This window comes from Filobasidium floriforme, assembly GCF_021052385.1.
Source record: "Filobasidium floriforme strain CBS 6241 chromosome Unknown HD553scaffold_10, whole genome shotgun sequence".
NCBI lineage: Eukaryota > Fungi > Basidiomycota > Tremellomycetes > Filobasidiales > Filobasidiaceae > Filobasidium > Filobasidium floriforme.
In genome coordinates this window covers 853,682-874,485 of record NW_025763631.1, presented here as the reverse complement: position 1 = coordinate 874,485, position 20,804 = coordinate 853,682, and the positions used below count along the sequence as shown (strand labels likewise).

The following is a 20,804-nucleotide window of genomic DNA, read 5'->3' as shown; positions in this document are numbered from 1 at the left end:
ACTTCGTTGGCATGTCCGTCCCGACGACTGTCTAGCAAAGCCGAAGTGAATCAGACTGACTGGTTACATGCTACGCTATGCTGCAAGATCAGATCAACCTGCAATGAATACTACTTGCACCGCTCCGTCACAGCAAGAAGGTCAGGTGACTCTGTGCGCGGAGTGACTGACACGATTTTGATCGGGAGAAGATGATGGTATGCCGATCGAACTAAATTATTCGCGCCAGATCGAGATACCCGGACCTTGCTACTGGCTTCCAGAACACGATAGGCTCCAGGCACACGAAGATTTCGTCCCGCATAGTGTACGATTATGATCAAACTACGACTCGACTGTCTCTCTTGCCATCTTGTTCCTGTCCTGTACGAAGGGTGAAACAGATACGAAAATGAACAGGATCCGCGATGAAACCAGGTAAAGCTCACTCGGCTACGCAATTGAGATCCTCGTTTCACCTGTTTGCCATTCAACCATGTGGAGGGTTGGCGCTCGAGGTCAAGACGATGATATTGCGGTTGGAACTTATGCCAGAGTGTTCGGATGTCACATAGCCCATTCATCTGAGGAAGAGTGAGTGGTTTATGTACTTTTATCTTCTGGAAATGTCTTTGAGCTGACGAAATATCCATCTTGCACCAAGAATTGTCCTTTTGGCAACACGAATCGTTCTTGTTGTATCAGCAAACGACGTCAGTCCTTGGAATTCCTCCCACCCCCCGAAGAGATAGAACTGCATCGCCTCTGGCATCAAGGGGGAGAGCTCGTATCGTCTGAGCAAAAGAGGTTGATGGTAGCTCAGGCTCAAAATGCCTCCTCGCCGCTTGATCTCAATTTGGGTTTTTACCAACTTGGGACTAGACGGTTTGCACCTGCTGTCATGGCGCATCTCTTGCGGGTGAGTCGTTCGAGCGCCTCTTCTCACATTTGTTTCAGCGCCTCTCTTGCTTGCTCCTCTTTTGCTGATCCACCCCTTGCCTGCTCGTCCAACCAAAGGTTACCGATCCCTCTATTGTTCCTGTTCCTCCCGAAGCTACTGCGGAACAACTCTTGCAAGAAGAGAACCAAGAAGAAAAGGCAAGAGCAGATGCGGCGGAAATTCTTGCGGATCAGCTCCAGCAGCGAGTATCTGAGCTCTACAAGGAGATCATCAGTCTGAACCAAACGGTAGCGCACAAGGACAACATGATTGCCAAATGGAAAGGTCAATCGTCGGGAGGACAACGGCGTGAGTCGCGGTCTGCGCCTGCTATTTCCATGGCAGGTCTGTCGCAGGCAGGTCGCTGTCTCTTTTCTGACAAACAAGGCGGCCACAGCATTCTTATACAGCTTGACATTACATTATGGCAGTACAAGCCAAGTCGTTGCAACCGTAGCTGTTATCGTGTGCAGCGCGGTGCGCCCGCCAAGTACGTTCCATGTACCACACCATGCGACCACATTCTGCGCCAGCGCGACTTTGAACGGCCAGGTCAGTTCGCGAATCTCGACTCCATATCATCTTCTGCTAGAAGCACGGCTTTCCTGCATGCATGCTATTATCGATTATTATCTCCATCCTGCTAGTAGATACAGTCTCGAGCCTAGATGATCGGTATGTAAAGAGTCAAACGCATATATATGGGGGGGTATTGTTGTGTTGTGCAAGTTTGAAGCGAAAGCTCGTGTTCCACAGGGTCACAACGAGAGCGATCTTCAAGGCATGCAGGTCGGCTAGACAGTTCAGACGACGAGGTATCCGAGGGTGACGGCGGCGAGACCGCTCATGGCGACGCCGACGGCGGAAACCGATCCGGACCTAAACCCCGCAGCGTTCCTCGACTGGAAAGGCTGTTCCTCCGTCCCGGTCATACCGGTCAAGTTTGAAATAAACCTGGGCAACTGTCCGAGGACGGGCTCGTACTCTTGCGTCCTCTCGGTCGTGTTGTCCTGACCGTTCCAACACCACGTGTCGAAACACGACTGACAGACCGAGCTCCTCGCCGCGCCACCCTCGGTAGCGGCCCGGTCCATCAACGCGCAGGTCAAGCAGGTAGGCCAGTCGGAGACGGTGGCGTTCAGTTCGAGGGTCCTTCGACCGTTGACGACGATGGCGGCAGCATTGTCGACGGGGTACTCGAGTTGGAAGGTGCTCGCGTTCGAATAGACATTCCAGGGGTAGTTGGGCAGGTAGACGATCAACGGCTTGTCCGTCTCGTTGCATCCAAAGAACACCGGTCGTTCGTTCAGACCATCGTTGACGAACCCGAGGGGCGAGGGGACGACGGGCATGGTGTTGTTGATCTGGTAACGCTCGGCCTGTTGGAGGCCCTTCTGGTAAGACGTCCAGAGACTGCTCCCGTTCGGCCACGAGTAGGTCGTATCCCCACTGTTGTCCATAGCGATGATCGCATCGACGCCTCGCCTCGAGACCAAAAAGGGCTCCAAGGGCACGTTCTCGTTGGCCTCACCTCCGTCGACGAGGGTAATGTTCCTCAAGTCGGCGATCGGGTTGTTGTCCGTCTGCCAAGCGTAAAACGAGTTCGGGTAGACAGCCACGTCGTTGTAAGCCTGTCCAATCTCCCCGAGAATGGCGGTGATGGCGTCGGTGATCAAGCTGTCCGAATTGCTCTCGTTGAGCATGACGAAAGCCTGGTTGAACAACGTCGACGACGTCCCCGCGATGAAACCCAAGTTGCTGAACCCTCTCACGCAATCCCCCTCGGCGACGGGGTTACCGGCCTCCATGGCGGTCCCTAGGTACTCGACGTTGGTGAACCCTCCTTGGGTCTTGGTCTCGCTTCCCCACCACCAACTACCGAATTCCGCCAACGTGAATTCCCAGACGGTCGAGTTGAGCGCGATGACGATCTCGCCCGGTTCTCGCTCGAGGGCGACGATGACCGGGTAAGGGAGCGAAGCGTTCTGAATGGCAGGTGCCGATCGAATATCGGTGATGGTCAAGTTGGGGTTGTTGGTCGAGTGGTAAGGTTCCGGGAAGAGGTGGTCGCTCAGGGCCAGACCCCAGTAATCGGTGATCTGAGTCCTGAACCCTTGATCCCCCTTTTCCCTGACCTCGCTGATCAAGCTCGTGTAAAAGTCGAACTTGCCATCGGCGGGGACGACGAGGTTCGAGTCGATGTTCCAGATCTGACGAGCATGGCAAACGATAGTAGTGTTATCAGATCGAGCTACGAAGACCGAGAAGACGACCGTCGACCACTCACGTTCCTGACCAAATAATCCGGCTGAGCACCGTCATTCGCCATCCACGTACTGATCGCCCAACTCCCCCCACTCAACCCCCCAACATAGCTCGTCAACCCCAAAACGTCCCCAACGCTCCCCTCCGTGGTATTCTGCAAAAAGGCCTGCCCGGACCCGTGGATCATGGCTCGGTACCCTCCACCCGAGAGCGCCATGGCCACCTTGGGGGTCCTCGAGGGCATAGTCAGACCCTGGGCCGACGTCCGGGATTGCCAAGCGGAATCCAAGGCCGGCTGTCGTTGGTTCAGATAGTCCGTCTCTACCGTACTGAGCGAGTCGGCCGGTCGGTTCCAAGTGATCCCACTGGGGCAGGTGACGTTGTACGGAGCATACCCCCGTGGTTCGCTCCCATCGTCTCCTCCGAATATATCACCCAGCAGGGACTTTTTCTGAGGTTGGATGAGCTCTTTGATGGATTGTCCCGTGGACTGGGCGGTCTCTACCAGTTCGACCAAGGCTCGAGCTTGAGCCGGGGTGATAACGTGGGAACCTTGAGCATCGCCAGAAGGGGTGGCGAGGGTGCTGGCCGTCAGGAGGGAGGAGAGGACGACGGCTTTGGTGACGAGCTGCATGGTGGTGTAGCAAACACGTCGACTGCGACTGTGCTGTGATCTGGGAATGAGACGCTTTGCTCTATACCGTCGAGACGAAAGAGGAAGAACAAGAGGGGTATGTGTGGCGAAAAGTCGTGACAACCAGAGAGAGCCCGTCTATTATATGTATGTCTACGTACACCAGGAGAGAGTGGATGATGATGTCAATCGACGTCGTCGTCTTCCTTTGTGTGGGATGAGGAAAAAGGCATACGACCTCTACCTGGTGTGTTTGTTGCTGGTTTTTCGCCTCCCGAAGGGATCACGATCTCCGACGGTAGGCGTAGGCGGGCGTAACGGGGCGACGTCATCCCATCCACACGACCGACCGACCCTGGACCTCCATCTTCTCTTGACTTTTCGGCCACCCCCACACAGCCTCTGGTTTGACAAACAACACACTCGCTCGTACGCTCGTAAGCGATACGACATGACAACCTCGATCGCCCACAGAGAGCAGCAGAGGGCAAACGAGGACGTCGGTCATTGAGAGGAAGGGACCACAACGGACGAGCGACGACGACGACAAAGGTACGGGAATCTCTCTGAAAACTGGCAAGCAACTGGCCGCCGGGCGCGCCCCATCACATGTCCATGATCGATCAACAAGTCCCGAAATCATCATCGATTGCATCGATGGCATGCATTCGCGCGGACATCAGGTTATTCTTGCCTCGAATTGGATGACGAGTTCAAGTAAAATGATGAGATGTCCGTGCCCAACTCTCGCTCGGATCCGCCAGACCCCCCTCGGAGCATCTCACAAAATCACAAGATCCTCTGATCAAGCGAGCTGTTGTGAATCACCCATCACCCACACTGTGATGGCCTACAATCGCATCCAACGACCTCCAACCTTCCAAACTCATCAGAACCATCTTGCGCATCTTGTCCACCTCGCCTTCTACTCAACTGATCAACTAAAGGATCTAGCCGAATGTCATCCGGAATCGCAGCCCAGAGACGGACCGGCGCACCCGTCGTCGGCGAAGTATTGATGGACGCAAGTATCTCCTCCTCCTCCACCTCCTAACCCTAATGCTCAACAAACTTGTCCAGCTTCTCATGTCGAAGATCAATCACTGACCAAAAATACACATTCGTTCTTCCCGTCCCACCCCACCTACTTCTTACTACAACCTCTACCCCTCTACCCCTCGTCCCTCTCGCCTCTCGACAGTTCGCAGACGGCGGCACCTACTCCCAAAAGACCCTCAGCGAATCCATCCTCGAAGTAGAAAAGATCCGCAAATCCTTTGAAGCCAAGAAACAGGCCGAACGCGTCGAGAGGGCGTTGAAGGAGGGCGAGTTGAGGGCGGGGGACGTTGATGTTTTGGTGAGTCGAATCAGCTGAGATTGGGAGGAGGAGGAGGGGTATAGGAATAAGAAAGAGGAGTAGGGAAGAGGAGTAGACGGTGAAGAGGGGATAAAGTAAAAATAGAGAGGAAGCAAAGAGACGCAGAGAAGGAACTCGGATCATCCGGTTGAACAACGACAACATTATCATCATCATCATATCATCATCATCATTGACAATCCGACCTCGGAAAGCTGATTTTTCTTCTATACATTACGTACTATACCTTCCTCTCCTCTCCTTCCCTTCCCTCCCTCCCCTTCACGATCCGCTCCAATCCCAAAAACAAACCCCTCTCGAAAAACAGGTCAAGGAATTCTCATTAACACCCAGCCAAGCCAAGACCTGCCTGATCGAATCGTCCGGAGATTTGCGGGCTGCCGTCAAGTCGCTCTTTGAGGGGAGCGTCTTGCCCGCAGGAGCATAAAGCATAGAGCGTAGAGCATGTCGACAGGGAAATCATTGGAAGACAAGGAGACACGGAAGGGAGGACGGGTATAGATGTATGGTGTGACATATCAGGCGGATCTGTTGTACAGCCGATTAGTAATACAAGTGCATGCATAGCTTTGTGTGTGTGTTTCGATGGTGAATCTGATTCTTCGCGTCACCCCAGAGTCGAAGCGCGTCTAGTTAGTTGGGCTATGCAGCGGACGCCGGGAAGGAACCTCTAAAGAAAGCTTGATCTTGCTTGAGGAGTTCCTCATCGAGGCCAGATTTGTCGAAAGGACCAGAGCCGTAAGCTCGCATGGAACCAATGAGAGCACCCATTCGAGCCGCGGCCAACGACATCTCGCCCGGCGTCTCGAACGCCTCCTCAAGGAAACGCAACGGTTCATAGACGTTTTCGCTGTGACCGGCAACGTAGAGGTGAAAGTCGGGCTCAGAGGTGACGGGAGATCGAGTCTGCATACTAGTGCCGGGCATACGGGGATCCGGTCGGATATCGAGGGATTCATTGCCGCCTGGATTCAGGTCGAGCCAGATGAAGAGGCGTCGATGAGCCATTAGGGCCTCTCCCGAGAACGATTTCAATCCGGTTGCGAAATCGCATTGCCACTTCGAGGAACTGGGGTTGACCGTATTCTTGACTTGGATGACGAGGTATATGATCCTCCTGGCGTCAAAGGGCGCGTTCGGGTCGAATTGGTAATAAATGGGCACAGCCAGGTCCCAACCAGCTTGCCTCGGCGCACCGCGGATCGCTGCGCGTCGGACCCAGGCTTGCACCATATCGCAGTGAGGTAGATGGTCGCCGTCGGTAGCGACCCGGCTCATCGTCACGAACTGGGTGAAGTTGACAAAGTAGTCATCGGCCCAGACTAGCAATTCCTTGAAACCGGGCGCGAGTTGCTCGTCGTTCAACCGATGAAACAGTGCTTTTAGCCAGATGGACAATCTGATCGGCTTGAGAGTATCGACGGTGTCGTGCTGGTTTTGCCACTTTGTAGCTGCACCGTCAGCGGCAGCCGAGAGCATCATGAGGGCGAATTCCTCTCCCGACATTCCAACATCGATCTGGAATTGATCCACGCCGTGGTGAATAGCTTTGATGGCGTTCCTCCAATAATGTCGTGGATGCTGCCTTGTCTCGTGAGTCGCTGCTAGACTGTGTCAGGATAAAGAGATGTAGGTGCGTAGCGAGAAGTTCAGCAAATATTTGCCACGTCAATCGATCTATCGAGCATACCTGAGAATCGGTTCCGATGGGGTATTCGTTATGATGGCGCCTTCCCGTGGCAGAACCTTTTCTAAGCGGCGTAGATGATTTTCAACAAGACTCTCCGCAAATTTCCTATGAGAGACCACCCCTGCGGAAGATGTAATCCATTGAGCGTAAGTCAATAATCCACTGCGGGCGAACACAATATCGCTCTGGATGCGGCATACCGTGAAAGCCAGGAATTGCCAACGGAAACCTTTGTGTGAAGAGTGCAATGATCTGTTCACTATCTTCCACAGGCGTTGCTCCCTTTTTGGCGACTTTTGTGAGCTTCAAGAAGACGCGCGTCAGGTCTACGCCAGCGTAGACGAGCCCACCCGTCTCGCTCCTCTGAAGCCACGAGTCCGCCCATAAAGGACGACCCATCAAGGGGAGATATTCCTTCATGTCGCTGTCAAGCTTCGAACGATCTCTGCCTTCGCAAATGTCCATATATGCCTTGCGCTTGGCGATCATTCCTAAATCTTGTGGTAGGAATGAGAACGGCTCGCAAAGCTTCAAGGCACCGCGCATCGGCCGCGCGGATGAACTCAACGCTTCACTGCCGGCCAGCCTGGAGATCTGCGTGTTGGTATCCAACAGTAGGACCCAGCTGCGAGAAAGCTTCATCGAGTTGAAGTGTGATCGAAGAGATGTCAACTGATCACTCCCCATCTGCCCGCATTCGTCGATAGTCAAGTGTATGAAGTCGGTACTATTGACAGGAAGAATGCTTTCCAGGGCTTTCCAAGAGGTCCCCGCCTTGAGAACAAGATCACGAAGCATGGAATGATGTCGGTAACTCGTGGTCGCCGAAGCTTGCTCGACCTTGGGCCTCACGGCCTCTTCCAGAGCCTTTTCGCAATTCGCATTTATCGACTCGAGAAGCGTCTGGCGCCTCGCGGATACCGAGCCTCTCTCGCCCATCGAAAGAGGCGACATGTCTTTGGCAACAGCCGACTTGAATTCTTTCCATCGGTCAGCCATTTCGGGTTGCGATATGTCGACGGGTGTAGTGATGTCCTGATGGAACATCTTGAACCACTTTCCCGTGAGATACTTCGCAAACTCGTCGGCGAAGCACATGAGCCATATGGCAACGCGATCAGCCTGCTTGTAAGCGAGGTCTGTTTTCGTACTGGCCTGGTCTAGTTTCGGACTTTTATTGGCGCCGTTGAAGGGAGTCAGCCACAATGCAACCGTGTCGTCGCGTTTCGGCTCTGACACGGGATGATCGTCTTTAGGCTCCTCCCTGACGCAAGTGAAGAATCCGAGCTCCAGACGCGCGAGTTCGAGGGCGGTTTTTGACTTCCCACTGCCGGACGATTGGATGATGGGTACTATCGGAGCGTAGTGCGTCTCGTATCTGAAAGTCTTTCCCAACGCAACGATGTGACCATGAAGGTACACGACTCCCTGGCCTAAGAACGTTTGCGCGAAATCATGTTCGATACGACTCTGTTGATTCTTGGCTACTTCGATCGGTTGGTTTGGGACGTAGGGGTCCTTTTTCAATTCGCTCAACCAGAAAGCAATGGTGGATCCAGGTGACTCGCGAATCTTGATGACCTTTCTCAGTGGTGCCCAATTGTTAAAGCCGGCGACATCCATGAGCGGTTCCCAGATTCCACACCCGTCTGGTAGGGTTGTATATTTCCCTCTGTATTGGTCAATTTTGAAATGGGCCGCTGCAAGGAGTGCTTTTGTGTACGACAGCTCTGCCAGCACGTGAAAACCCCCGATCAAAGGTTCGCACTCCGCGGTCGAGCGTGCTAGAGGCTTCTTAAGGGTCTCGGGATCTAGGTCGTCGGGCAAAGCCTTCATCAAAAGTTCGAACGGGTCGCTCTGAACAGCGGCTTCCATATCGATATCATGCGGTCCAGATTCGATCTGCAGAGGTGCATCCTCCATGTTGGCGTCCTCCATCGTGAGATCGAGTCGGTCCTAGACGGGGTGTCTTTGAAAGGAGATGGGGTTCGTCTCTCGTACGTGAATCTGGGGAGAGGAGACTAGCTGTGGTACGAGATAGCCTTGTCAGTCTTGTGGATCTGCCGTGCGAGAGTCGTCAACGGGGGGTCGAACTTACCAGAGAAGCGTCCTGCGTGATCGCTGTGTTTGCCGCGTGTCCAGTCGTTAGACCGTAGTAAGGATGTGGACGAGTCCGATTGGGGAGAGTAATTCGGTGCACCAGTGGCCAGTGTAACTATTCTATCGACGACGATGGTGATGTTGCGATATTGTCACAAGACAACACGATCAAGAACTGCAAAGAGTTACTGCGAAGACGTTTTGATCAATCGACGATCGACGACCTCCTGCCGCTGCTAGCTGCTAGCTGCTAATGATACGCGTCGCCCTCCCAGTTAACGTAACGTCAGTCATATCCCAACGTCAAAGAGGGCCACTAGCCACCAGTGGTAGATCACATCGAGTACATCGAACAAGAGACATGTCTCATACACGCCGCACATGAATATCACGACAGAAATTAGACATGTCCAACGATGAGACTACTTCAATCTCCAGCCTTTATCTGTTACGCCCTACTTTTTCTTGCTCCGCTTGACAGGCGGTGGTCGACTGTACTTTTCGAACAAGGCGTTCATAGCCGACTCTCGAGATCCCTGTCGTTTGGCGATCATCGCCGCCAGACCCGAGAGGTCGTCCTCGTCCTCGTCTCCAGCCGATGTAGGCTCGCCCGTCCGGCTCCTCTTGCCCGACTTTCCCTTGACTTCCGCGCTCTTGCCCGACCCTGACCCTGCAGCCTTCTGCGCATCGCCGTACATCTCCTCCCAGATCCCCAGAACCTTGGCATGCTCCTCGGCTTCTTTCGCTTCCCCAGCTTCGACCTTGGCTCTCCGACGTTTCCCCTTGACGCTCCCGCTCGTCTTTGTCCATCTGGCGAGACGTTCCACCAAACCAGACTCGATCGAGGATTCGATGAGGGTTATGAAACGTGCTTCGTCCTTTGTCGTGGAGTGAGGTATGCGGCTCATGATACCGTCGAGATCGCCTGTGGATGTGCGATATGCTTCGAGGACGTCCTCCGTCTCCTCTTCTGAACCTGCTCCGGTCAATGAACGGACGATCAGCGAATGGAACACGGCGACTCGACGTTACGACTCGCCTTGATATCGTTTCCTATCCTCGTCCAACATCTTCTTGTCGACCTTTGTAAAGACCGTCTCAAAGTACGTCGCCCATTCCATCCCCTCGCCCATATCGTCAAACGTCACTTCGCTAGTCCTGCCGGTAGCATCGTACCTGGCACATCAAACCATCAACATCGACTATCAATACTCTCGCCTTTTCCGGTTTCCCACGGGCTGTCGAAACCCCACAACCCAAGTCTCACCTGGCTTTCCGCTTCTCATCGCTCAGGACGGCATAAGCGAACCCGACCTTCTGAAACTCGTCCGCCAACCTCTTCTTCTCCTCTTCAGACTTGGTGGCATGTTTATCCGGATGACATCGAATAGCGGCCTTTCTGTACGCTCGTCTGACGTCTTCCTGGGAGACGGCTTCCCGTTCGGACTTGTCCGCCGTCGGTAACGAGATCCCTAGGGCGGTGTAGAGGATGTAGGGCGATTCGGCCTGTTCCACCTCGCTAAAGAACTGATCCATCGGGTCGTTGAAGCTCATGGTGAAGGTCTTTTGGTCGTGAGCCTTTTGTCAGGATCGTTATGAGCTGGGCCGGGTTAGGTGTCCAAGGTATTCAAAGAGCCAAAGGGAGAAGAACCCAAGCTTGCTCTTACAACGCGTCTCTACATGAACCAAGAGACGCGTCGCGTCGCGTCCTAACTCTGAATCTTGGCAATCCCAACGTCGGCAATCACCGAATCCGATCCAAGGGCCAATGGCCAATGGCAATGCTATTCTCTAATGTCTGATGTTTGACCAAACTACAAAATACATGTCCTGAAATATCCTTATACAAATTCCGAGCGGGGACGGAGGCAGCAAGGGATGAATGTCCAGACTCCGCCTTGCCTCCAATGTGGCACGAAAGCGAAGAGAAAGATGTATTACTACTGTTATTACACGACCCTACCGAGACCAGCTGATCCGGCAATCGAAATGATCGAGAGAGAGAGAGGAGGATTCTTGGGCTCTCTATGATGCACCGGACACGATCGTCTAATTGGCGCTGGCCGGTTCGAATTGAGCCAGCCCGCCAAACGCGTTGAGACCCTCGGCATCTGAAGTCCGCCTGGCCTTTTTCGTCGGGGCCGATGCGCTCGTAAACTGGTCGACGATCGAGCTCGACCCCTTGGCCACCTTTTTCGCGGGCGGTTTCGATGAGGGACCCGCAACGATGCTATTCTTGCGCGAAGGGATCGAGGCTTCCTTGGTACCAGGAGCGGCTCGGTTCCTGTATAGGTGTGACGAGGAGTACGAGATCAATCACTGTCTCCCAAGCGTTCCTATTGATAGTGTCTTAGACTCACCTCTTCTTGATCACGTCCGTCTTCAGCGACAGAGGTCGCACAACACCATGGAGCTTGTAGAACAGACCGCATGCCTGATAGAAACCACATCCGATACCCAGAAGGAAAGGGTCAGCTTGACGAACCCGTCTGCGTATCAGGCCGACACTCACGTTACACAACGGCTGCCCATCAGGATCTCGTCTCCACAGCGGAGTGTTGGTCGTCTGACAATTGGTACACATGGTCGGCGGTTCCCCCGAGGTGATGACCGAACCCGCTCCGTGATCGTTGTCGCTCGAAGGCGTGTTCGGGCCCGTCTTGCTACCTCCCTTTCCAGATTTGGTCCCCTTCTTGGTCGGCTGGCTCGAAGACGGCTCCGAAGGCGTCATGCTCTGCACACCGAGCCCGGCCAGATGAGGGGAGCTGTTCGACCGGATGGGCGCTGGCGCTCGAGCGTCTTCCTTGTTGACGGGGACTGATTTCCCGCCTACGCTCCTCGGCATCTGTTTCGTCGGTCCATGGGGTGACGATTCGGCATGCGGTGAGTCTGTCGCCGAGACCGAGATCGCCCGATCAGACGTGTGACCCATGTTCCCGAGCATCTGAGCCGGGTTGATATGGGTGAAAGGGTTCACCGTGGCGTTGGTGTTGAGATACTGTTGCATCATCTGCTGGAACGTCACGGACGAATCCCCTTGATTCAGGTCTGCGCCATCGAACGATTGAGCACCGTCACCGCCCTGCAAGAGCCCAGGAGCGAGAGTCTCGACGGGAGCCTGATGCGACGTGGAAAAGGATGTCATGTTGGCCAAGCCGCTGTCATTGAAAGCGTTGGCAAAGTTGAGCATGTCGCCCGGAGACGATGCCGAAAGCTGGGTCCCAAAGTCGAGCATATCGGTCGTGTTGGCCGGTGTATTCGTCGTCGCCGCCGCCATGTCAAAGAATGTTTCGTATGAATGCGGGAAAGAAAAGGTGAACGCTGTACTAGGAAACTCGCCAGGAGGCAGGTTCGTCGAGTCGGCCGTCGGGAAATCCAAAAAGTTGCCACCATCGTCCTCTGGTATAGGGACCGGGGCCTTGGCCAGAATTTGAGGAGAGGCCTCCGCTGGCCGCTTCCGAGCCTGCTTCGCGGTCATTGGAGGAGGTATGAAGCCAGGAGATGATCCCGAAGAACCCTTCTCGACCGTATGGTCAAAGCTCGTCTTTCGCACGCGTCTGGGTAGGTATCCGTATTTGGGATGATAGTTTTCTTCCGTCTGACCGTACAGTCCAGGACCAGAGATGCCTGGCAATCCAGCGCTATTGTTGTCAAGGGGCGATCCTCGGTGCGAAGCGGTAAGCACTGAAGGGGGCACCTGGCCAGACAAATGCAACGGCTGACCATCCGCGCTGGATGCCGAGGTGGCAAAGGCGTCATAGGCAGCAGCAGCACGGACCGCCTGATTCAGGTCGAAAGACCTGGGCACGCCGATCGGGCCGGAAGAAGCGCTCGTCGACGTATTAACGATTCTGTTGCCGGCTTGGTTGTCTTGCTCGTGTTTGAGGTCACCTGTTGCCATGCCCAGACTAGCGTGGGGCAAGTTGGGCAGACTGGCTCCACCAAGCTGCCAGGGTTGATTATAGAGCTGTGATTCGTAAAACATCGGATTCGGCTCAACCACGTCCTCCCGACCGAGAAGACTGTGTGAATGAGCTTCAGAGCCGTGGTCGTAAGGATTTCGGACTCGGTTGAACGTAGATCGCGAGCGCGATCTCGACTGCGGTCTCCAGTCCATGACCGAGACTCGCGAGCGCGAGCGGCTAGCAGCCCTCCAATCCATGGCGTCGACACTAGAAAGTATAACAATTCAGTAAAGAACTTTCAATGTACATTCTCACTTGGCTGGACTCACTCGTTTTGCTGACCCTGAGGACTCTCGGCGTCGAAACCGACGACGCGACCTTTACCCTTGAAACGCCCACGTCGTCCTCGCTCCACCTCTTCACCGGCCATGGCACCTGGCTTATCGGCCTCCTCGGCCGCCTCATCCTCTTCTTGTACCAATTCCATTCCGCTCTGCGTCTTGGTACCGTCCTCAGGCTTTTTCATGGTGAGGTGCATCATACGCCAGGTCAAGTTTTCCATTCGAGCTCCATTGGGAAGCCCGCCCTTGGCCTTTGCATAGGCCTTCCAGACCTGCGTGGCGAGGGGATCTTTCTTGGCCATGTCCTGCGCATTGTCTGCGAATTGCAATCCCGACGACTCGCTCGGCGAGTTGCCCACCGGCGATATGAGCTGGAGTTCGCCTGCATTGCTCGTGCGACGAGACGTCGGCTTGGAACTGGCGGCTCCATTTCCACCCACAAGGCCAGGTGTAGCTCCTGGCGTTGAAGGATGGCGGGAAGAGAAGAAGTCTTCCCCGAGAATATCCTTGACGACGTCAGCTGATCGCGGACCGGAGTTCGAGAAGCTGCCGGATAAGCCCTGAGCTGAAGGTGACACAGGCAGCTCGGTCGTAACGCTTTGCTGTTGCATGAGTTGTGCCAGCTGACGTTGCATCGACTCGGCGTCGAGCGCAGACGCTTGATTCCCTCCCGACCCAGCGGACTGCTGCTGAGCTTGCTGTATGCTGAGTCCGATCCCCATCCCGATACGTATCGCGAGCTCCAATCCAGAATGACCGAATTGAGCGAGATTCTCCAGTGAAAAGCCCTCGGGCAAGGGTGGTAGGTCGGGTAACGCCGCTTGACTCGCTGGAGAAGTACCAGAGGACATCGTCGTACCCGTTTGACTGGGCGGCTGCGATGCGAAATTGGATCCAGAGGGTCGAGGAGCCGGTTGTCGTGGCGAGGTCGTCGTCGATGTAGGGGCGGAAAAAGTATAGTTGTGAGCCGCGAGTGAAGATTTGCGCGATTTGCCTGTGCGCTGTCCATTATTGGAAGTCTGCTCAAGAGGAACGAGAAAATCAGCAAAAGGGCGGAGGTATTGTGTCAACATTATCCCCATGCACTAACCTTGGACGTCAAGGATTTGGCACTCGTCCCGAAACTGGATCCGGGAACAGACCCGGCCTGGAATGGGGTTTGTGGTTGTTGGGGTCCCGACACCGATGTTGACAACGAGCTCGGTATCGTCATCGGTGTCGTAGGCGTCCCACCGACACCGCGAGAAGGACCCCAACCGCCTGAACGGTTGGTATTGAGCGATCCCGGCGTATAGCCGAACGACGACGAGAAACCCGACGAGGGCAAATGAGGCGATCCGAAAGCGTTCCCGCTCTTGTTGCCAGATTGACCGGCGGATTGCTGGCTCGTACCGAGTCGACCGGATGAACCAGGTAAGGAAGAGGAGAAATGGCTAGGTGTAGACGCCGCAAATCCAGGGACGTGACTCGTCCTCCGCGCATCGCCTTGATTCGACTGACCGAACGGCGTCGCATTCGGTTCATTCTCCTGGCGTTCGAACGATTGTGACGGCGCTGGCGGCTGCTGCTGTTGCTGCTGTTGTTGTTGTTGTTGTTGCTGCTGCAGTCTTCTTGTCAACAAGCTCTGAGAGGACGAAGAGTTGGCAGGGGGAACAACAGCTGGAGGTGCCTCTCGGGAGCCAAACTCGGGACCTGTGAACTGAGCCAGACCTCCTTGCTGTACCAACCCATTGATAGCGGCAGCGACCGCTTCGTCCGACAAGCCGGCCCCCTCGGCGCTATTCAGCAGTGCAACGAACTCGGGCGACATGAAATCCGCCATGTTGACCTGCGGCTGTCCGTTCAACGGCGTCGCAGCCCCGCTTGTCGGCACGCTGTTCGTCTGTCCGAAACCCGCGGAACTCCCACCGTTGACGACATTACCCTCTTCCGGACCTCCGTTCTGTTGTGAGAACGAGTTCAACGCGTTCCAGTACGTATTCTCCTCGGCCAAGCGATCCCGTTCGTCCATCTCCCGCACAGGGTCCGCACCGAAACTCCCGAACGGCGTGTTGGTCAGGGAAGACGATGTCGACATCCCATTGTTATGATGCAAATTCTGATTCTGGTTCTGGCTCTGATTCTGCATCGCGCCATATCCAAAGCTCTGCCCTTTCCCCTCGTGCAGCGGTGTCAGACCGGGGAACGGATAACTCCCATTCATCCCTCCCCAAGGTGATGGAGGAGGTTCCGACGGCGTAGTCGACCCGCTCCGGGAGTACGGATGATGTTGCTGCAACGATCCCTTTCGCATGCTCCTGGACGGGTGGAATGACGACCCGGTCGACCCGACGCTGGACGGTTCGAACGAGACGTGCTGTTGTTGCTGCATGCTCTGACGGGCCGATCCAGACCTGCCCACTGGGATCGAACCGGAGACATTCATAGGCGGAGACATGTTGCCCTGTTGCAACTGCATCTCCCCCAGACCTCCCGAATAGTTGGGCGTCTGGGCTCGACTGTTCGGCTCGGACCCGGTATTTCCTGGAGAAGCGAACTGGTGCGACGAGAACCTAGGCGAGAACCCAGGCGTGTTCGTTCCCGTACCCCCTGATCCAGCCGATCTTCCTGTGCCCATTCCCATCCCCATTCCCATGTTCATGTTCATCCCCATCCCGATCCCGCCTTGCCCAATACCACCCGGAAATACCCCATTCAAAGGCGAATTGTTCCCATCGTTCCTCCCGCCCACGGACGAAGCAGACGCAGGACCCAGAAACGCCGTCGCCTTGAACCCGGACCTCGATCCGCTGTTATTGGGAACGTTCCCGTTCCCCGTAGCGACCGAGATCTGGGGTTTGACAAACCCTGCCGACGACCGGTTGTTCGTGTTGGTCTGACTATTGTTCGATGACCTGCCTACGTTGACGTTCATGGGGAAAGAAGAAGAAGATGACGATGACGGTATACCCTGCTGCATCCCACCACGTTCGAATCCGCCCATCGGAAGTTGTTGCTGTTGCTGATTCACACCCGCACCCGCACGTTGACCCTGACCCTGACCCTGTTTCCCTCTACCTTGATTGACCACCCCCATCCCGCTCCCATTCCCATTCGCATTCACATTCCCAACCCCTATCCTCGCACTCGCATAACTCCCCACCCCACTCGCACTCCCCGTAGCGACCGCCCCCGTGACCGTCTGCACCGGCACAGCCGGCCTAGGAGCCAACCTCGGTAACCTCCTCGTACTACCCCCACTCCCACTCCTATTCCCCGCGCTCCGGGTCGTCGAGTTGGACCTGGACGTCCCGTTACTGGCCGTACTCGGAGCTGGGGAGGAAGCCGCGTTGGCTCCAGTAGAGTCTCCGGGTGATGGGCGGTGGGCGGTTGTAATAGACGAGGATGCCTGGCCTGGGGCGTTGTAGCCGGACCCAGGCCCGGTAAAAGGTGGGGAGGGGGATGTGAGCGGAATCTTGACGGTCGGTCTTGATGGTCACAATGGGGAATCTAGGTGAGTTGAGGGGAACCGGATATGAGGTCCCGGTGGAGTCTTGAGTTCGACCCCGGCCCGATCCTAACACAGCTGTATTGATTGAATTATGAAGAGAGAGGAGACCGGATGAGAATATCTTCGAGTCCTGGATCTTGTATCTGTAGGCGGGCTGTCGATATCGACCTCAGATGATTATAGTATTATTGAGATACCTGTAAAGTGTCCAGGTCAAGTAGACGACACAGTCCATCTCTCTTGATTAGCGTCTGCTCCGATTCGTGGTCAAACTCGACACAAAATGGCTCAGAGCTCTTGCACCAACGTCCACACTAAGATCGACACCGTCATCCCGTCATCTCGTCTCCATCGGGAACCACCGGCTCTCCAGGAGCCCTACCTCAGACTCTCTCGGCCTCAAGCAGCCTCCGACTTGCTTTGAAAGTCCGATCGACCTCTCCTTCCGACTCCAAATAGGAGTACTCATCTCATCTCGACCCGACCTTCGATCTCCATCATGATATACCCGAACCCGAACAAGGTCGACTCACCAGAAAAAGACGACCCCTCGATCCGAAAGTACTCCTTCTTGCCTGATCGTATCCCCTGCTTCGTTAAAGTTTCCCGAGACGAGCGGTTCGTGGACACACCGAAGAACAGATCGATGTCCTTGTCGAAAGTCCCAGTCCCGAGTCCCTGGTTCGATGGCCAATCCGAGGTCGCAGCTTTCCCTTCCCCCGACGGCTCTTGCGTTCGGCTCTTGGCTGTCGAAGCTGCTGCTAGTTTCGAGTCGAGACGTGACGACCTCTACACGCAAAAGCTCTCTAGCTCTAGTTTGCGACTTGTTACAACTAACTGCCTGCCACTCCACTGAAATCTGATGTTGTATCGAGGAGGTCTTGTTGAAATAAAATGTTGAATCGCAAGCAAGCAAGAGCAAGAGAGAGGTCTGGACAGGGACGAAAGAGGCGTGGGATTCAGAGTCAGCGGGGAGGGAGAGGAGGGGGCAGGGAGAGCGAGGGAGACGGGGGGAAGGGGATCCGCGCGAAGGAGGCAGAGGCAGCAGCAAGTGCAAGTGACCCGCGGCAACGAGCAACGGGCAGAGAGATCAGAGCATTCATGTATCGCATCAAACACGACAAGGCTCGAGACATTAACCACGAAAGACCTGATGTACAACGCTGCACCAAAACACCGCATCCTTGTTTGATCGCTGAGGTCTGGTTGTTCTTTTCGGGCGAGAGAGAGAGAGGGAAATTCGCCTGGACCAACACATCTTCCGACCCGGGCAGAACACCGAGTCGACCAAGACGTCGACATCCCTAAGCGAGCCCAGCCGAACGAACGAAATAAAATAGCCCGAGTCCCAAAACGTTCATCGACATCGAGAGCGATTCTCGATATTGACCCGGACAACGACAATCGCACTCTCTCGACCTCTCCTGTATCTGCTGGTGATTGTGACAGCTAGTACCCACCCTGTTCATCGCCTGTAGCTTACTAGTACGTAGCACGTAGCACAAACCTCTCACACACAGAAAGTGCATGAGCATGAACACCCTCCACTCTCGGCCTTGTACTCGCACTCGGTCTTCTTCCCGTGCCACCCTAACCCATCCCAATCCCACGCGCGTGTAGCCGTAACCCGCAACCCGCTACCTCGTACAGCCGGGATTAGGGTTTGGACCAATCACGAGCCTGGAAATCCCTCGGGATCACCAAGTCGTAGCTTTGGGTCGCTGGGTCGGATATGGTCTATGATCTATGACGAGATTTTGGGCTTTGCGGATTCTCGCATCTCTCCATGACCAATGAGTTTTTTGCCCTCGGGACGTCCCCTCGGTGTCGTAAAAGAAAAGGACGGGTCGAACGCAGGTGCCGAATTTCGTACAATACATTTGGAACGAAGTTTCATCTTCCGTCCAAGAGATGAACGAAGGTGAAGTGTGACAAGCGCAGCTGATCGCGCTGCGCCCAAAAGGTTTGTCGTACAAGCTTCAATAACGAGGAGGGAGAAGATCTTCAAAGTGTCAGAGAGGAGGAAGATATGGCTCGGTTTCGGTCTGACGGATTGAATGCGGGCTGACCAAAGTTCAGGTTATGTGCTCAGTCTCGAAGGTAGGTGAACGGCTTATTTGGTCCTTTGGGCAGTACCAATACGAATAGTTTGAAACTTGGAGGACGGCGCATTTGAAAACTGAAGCAGAAGGAAGAATTTCATCGGGCGCTGAATATGGTCATGATGTCGTGCATGTCACAGAGCAAGGTATGGTAGCCGCTTGATACATAAAAAGAAGATACAACTCGTCAGGCCCAACCCGCAATCTACAAACTACAACTGAGGTCGGTTTGAAACGTGAAAAGCAACAAGGACTGTCACCCGTGTTCATGCATCCCCCTGCTGTAGGATCGGGACCGAACAACGAAAACCCGCCCTCTTCTCCAGTCTTCTTCACTCCCGCCGGATCTTCCCTCGATACGCTCGACCACTATACCTCTCGAGTGGCAGACGGATCATAGCGCGGCGGGACCAACGTCGAGGTGGACCATGTTCAGTGGGATATGTCCGATATAATGCAAGCTATCCTCAATTCAAGCCCAGTCCGCATAAGAGCGAGATTTGGTGGACAACGAGAGCCGTGGGATGAACATTAAGTGAGAAAAGAGAAATTAGAAGATCAAAGATCGACTTTTATCAGCTCTCCTCTTAGTCTGTATCGCTTCTCACCTCCCGGCCGTTCCGCATTATACACCCCTCGCAAAAAAGCTAGAACTAGAACTCACTCTCCGAACCCTCCCACGTAATAAACGTCCTCCACCTCCAACCTCGCCCACAGGCTCATGTGTGCTCCCGGCGTATGCGGTAACCAGCGTTTCGCATCGGGGTGGTAAGACGTGTAACACCTCTGCAGGGTTTCCAGGTCGGTAGAGGGGTCGGTCTCGTTGATGGTGTGCATGCGCTAAGATGTCCCGGTAGAAATATGTGGGAGAGTCAATCTTCCATTCGAGCAAAAGGAGGAGATAGAAAGAGCTTGGACTCACCCCGGTAAAGGTCACCCTAGCATAATCCATCCTACTCCTCCCGCCCTCTTCCTGCTTCTTCTTATTCCCTCCTTCGGGCCCATGGCCCGTCCCCCTCCCATCCGTATCCCCGACCTCCACCCGCTCTTGGATGAGATAACTCGTCCGGCCTTCTGGGTCCGAGAGGATGTTACGAGCCGATTGTGAGATGGGTAAGAGGAGGAATGAGAGGGATGGGAAGGTGTGGCAAGGTGCGTCTGCGGGTTGTGCGGCGAGGAACACGGGGGTGAATGAGTTTAAAGAGGTTAGGACCATTATGAGATAGGATGGAGAGCCTGGGCTTACGGTACTGTTCTCCGGCGATTTGACGAAGTACGAAGAGAAAGAACAAGGCTTTGGCTTCAGCCTTCGACGCCCACGTTCAGTCGTCCCATAAGAAAAAGAAGCCTCACCTCGTTAGCAACGAACGGATGACCTACGTCCCACCCGGACCCGATAAAGAAGTGCCCGAAACAATCACCGTTAGCTACAGAACTCATTGGCGATCATCTGACATCGATCTGATGCGGACTCACCGGCCCTCACGGTCGTAACCGGGAAGACACTGGCGATACTGCCCATTGTCACGTTTCTGAGTAGGAACTCGACATGGTCCGCTATGAGTTGCATCATACGCCGATTTTTGCCAGGGCAAATGTTCGAGAGCAATCAGAACGTCAGCGAATAAATTGGCTTAAGAGGCTTGAAAGAGAGAATGCTTACCGGCTTGTCTCTGCGTCTGTCGATGAGAGAGCGGGTATTGTCGTGGATTGTCCGTTGGAGCTGCCCATGACGAGCTAGACAGGAGAGAGAGCCATAAAGTAGCAAACGTCAACTTCATCGCGGATCGTAGGTGTACTGTTCCGAGTAGATCGGGTAGTGAATATTTGATGGAGAGGTATAGCCGCATCGAACATCAAGGTCGACGGACATCTTGACCTCTCTACGTTACCTCGGTGGTCGATCGAACGCCTTCGCTCACGATTTACTTCCGAAGCAACGCTTAGTCGGAAGTAAACGACCACTTCTACGCGTGAGAA

At 54.7% G+C, this 20,804-nt stretch overlaps 7 protein-coding genes across 7 annotated transcripts; 2 read left to right on the top strand and 5 right to left on the bottom strand.

Moving 5' to 3' along the window:
• Positions 1 to 1,611: 1,611 nt before the first annotated feature.
• Positions 1,612 to 3,939, bottom strand: HD553DRAFT_27365 (phospholipase B). Its single transcript, XM_046177823.1, has 2 exons — positions 3,207 to 3,939; positions 1,612 to 3,129 (listed from the first exon to the last, which is right to left on the bottom strand). Exons 1-2 carry the CDS (start codon positions 3,816 to 3,818, stop codon positions 1,723 to 1,725), a joined length of 2,019 nt encoding a protein of 672 aa, XP_046036971.1. The 5' UTR covers positions 3,819 to 3,939; the 3' UTR covers positions 1,612 to 1,722.
• A 93-nt stretch (positions 3,940 to 4,032) lies between these two features.
• On the top strand, positions 4,033 to 4,396 carry HD553DRAFT_311122 (uncharacterized protein; the record flags this gene model as incomplete). The annotated part of the gene is made up of 1 exon (XM_046179926.1): positions 4,033 to 4,396. The coding sequence occupies one exon, from the start codon at positions 4,036 to 4,038 to the stop codon at positions 4,327 to 4,329; it is 294 nt and encodes a 97-aa protein (XP_046036970.1). The 3' UTR covers positions 4,330 to 4,396.
• Positions 4,397 to 4,634: 238 nt separating this feature from the next.
• HD553DRAFT_311119 (uncharacterized protein) lies at positions 4,635 to 5,764 on the top strand. Its single transcript, XM_046179925.1, has 3 exons — positions 4,635 to 4,842; positions 5,020 to 5,175; positions 5,504 to 5,764. The coding sequence occupies exons 1-3, from the start codon at positions 4,777 to 4,779 to the stop codon at positions 5,621 to 5,623; spliced, it is 342 nt and encodes a 113-aa protein (XP_046036969.1). The 5' UTR covers positions 4,635 to 4,776; the 3' UTR covers positions 5,624 to 5,764.
• On the bottom strand, positions 5,597 to 9,121 carry HD553DRAFT_27308 (uncharacterized protein). The gene is made up of 4 exons (XM_046177804.1): positions 8,985 to 9,121; positions 7,087 to 8,911; positions 6,887 to 7,007; positions 5,597 to 6,805 (listed from the first exon to the last, which is right to left on the bottom strand). The coding sequence occupies exons 2-4, from the start codon at positions 8,822 to 8,824 to the stop codon at positions 5,839 to 5,841; spliced, it is 2,826 nt and encodes a 941-aa protein (XP_046036968.1). The 5' UTR covers positions 8,825 to 8,911; positions 8,985 to 9,121; the 3' UTR covers positions 5,597 to 5,838.
• Positions 9,122 to 9,296: 175 nt separating this feature from the next.
• Positions 9,297 to 10,588, bottom strand: HD553DRAFT_349964 (uncharacterized protein). Its single transcript, XM_046183497.1, has 3 exons — positions 10,254 to 10,588; positions 10,026 to 10,162; positions 9,297 to 9,962 (listed from the first exon to the last, which is right to left on the bottom strand). Exons 1-3 carry the CDS (start codon positions 10,538 to 10,540, stop codon positions 9,442 to 9,444), a joined length of 945 nt encoding a protein of 314 aa, XP_046036967.1. The 5' UTR covers positions 10,541 to 10,588; the 3' UTR covers positions 9,297 to 9,441.
• A 174-nt stretch (positions 10,589 to 10,762) lies between these two features.
• HD553DRAFT_311116 (uncharacterized protein) lies at positions 10,763 to 14,875 on the bottom strand. The gene is made up of 5 exons (XM_046179924.1): positions 14,323 to 14,875; positions 13,221 to 14,251; positions 11,499 to 13,158; positions 11,347 to 11,420; positions 10,763 to 11,270 (listed from the first exon to the last, which is right to left on the bottom strand). Exons 1-5 carry the CDS (start codon positions 14,443 to 14,445, stop codon positions 11,036 to 11,038), a joined length of 3,123 nt encoding a protein of 1,040 aa, XP_046036966.1. The 5' UTR covers positions 14,446 to 14,875; the 3' UTR covers positions 10,763 to 11,035.
• A 4,037-nt stretch (positions 14,876 to 18,912) lies between these two features.
• On the bottom strand, positions 18,913 to 20,679 carry HD553DRAFT_311112 (pyridoxamine 5'-phosphate oxidase-domain-containing protein). Its single transcript, XM_046179923.1, has 7 exons — positions 20,488 to 20,679; positions 20,301 to 20,381; positions 20,178 to 20,200; positions 20,071 to 20,074; positions 19,747 to 19,982; positions 19,489 to 19,664; positions 18,913 to 19,285 (listed from the first exon to the last, which is right to left on the bottom strand). The coding sequence occupies exons 1-7, from the start codon at positions 20,672 to 20,674 to the stop codon at positions 19,219 to 19,221; spliced, it is 774 nt and encodes a 257-aa protein (XP_046036965.1). The 5' UTR covers positions 20,675 to 20,679; the 3' UTR covers positions 18,913 to 19,218.
• Between the last annotated feature and the right edge of the window lie 125 nt (positions 20,680 to 20,804).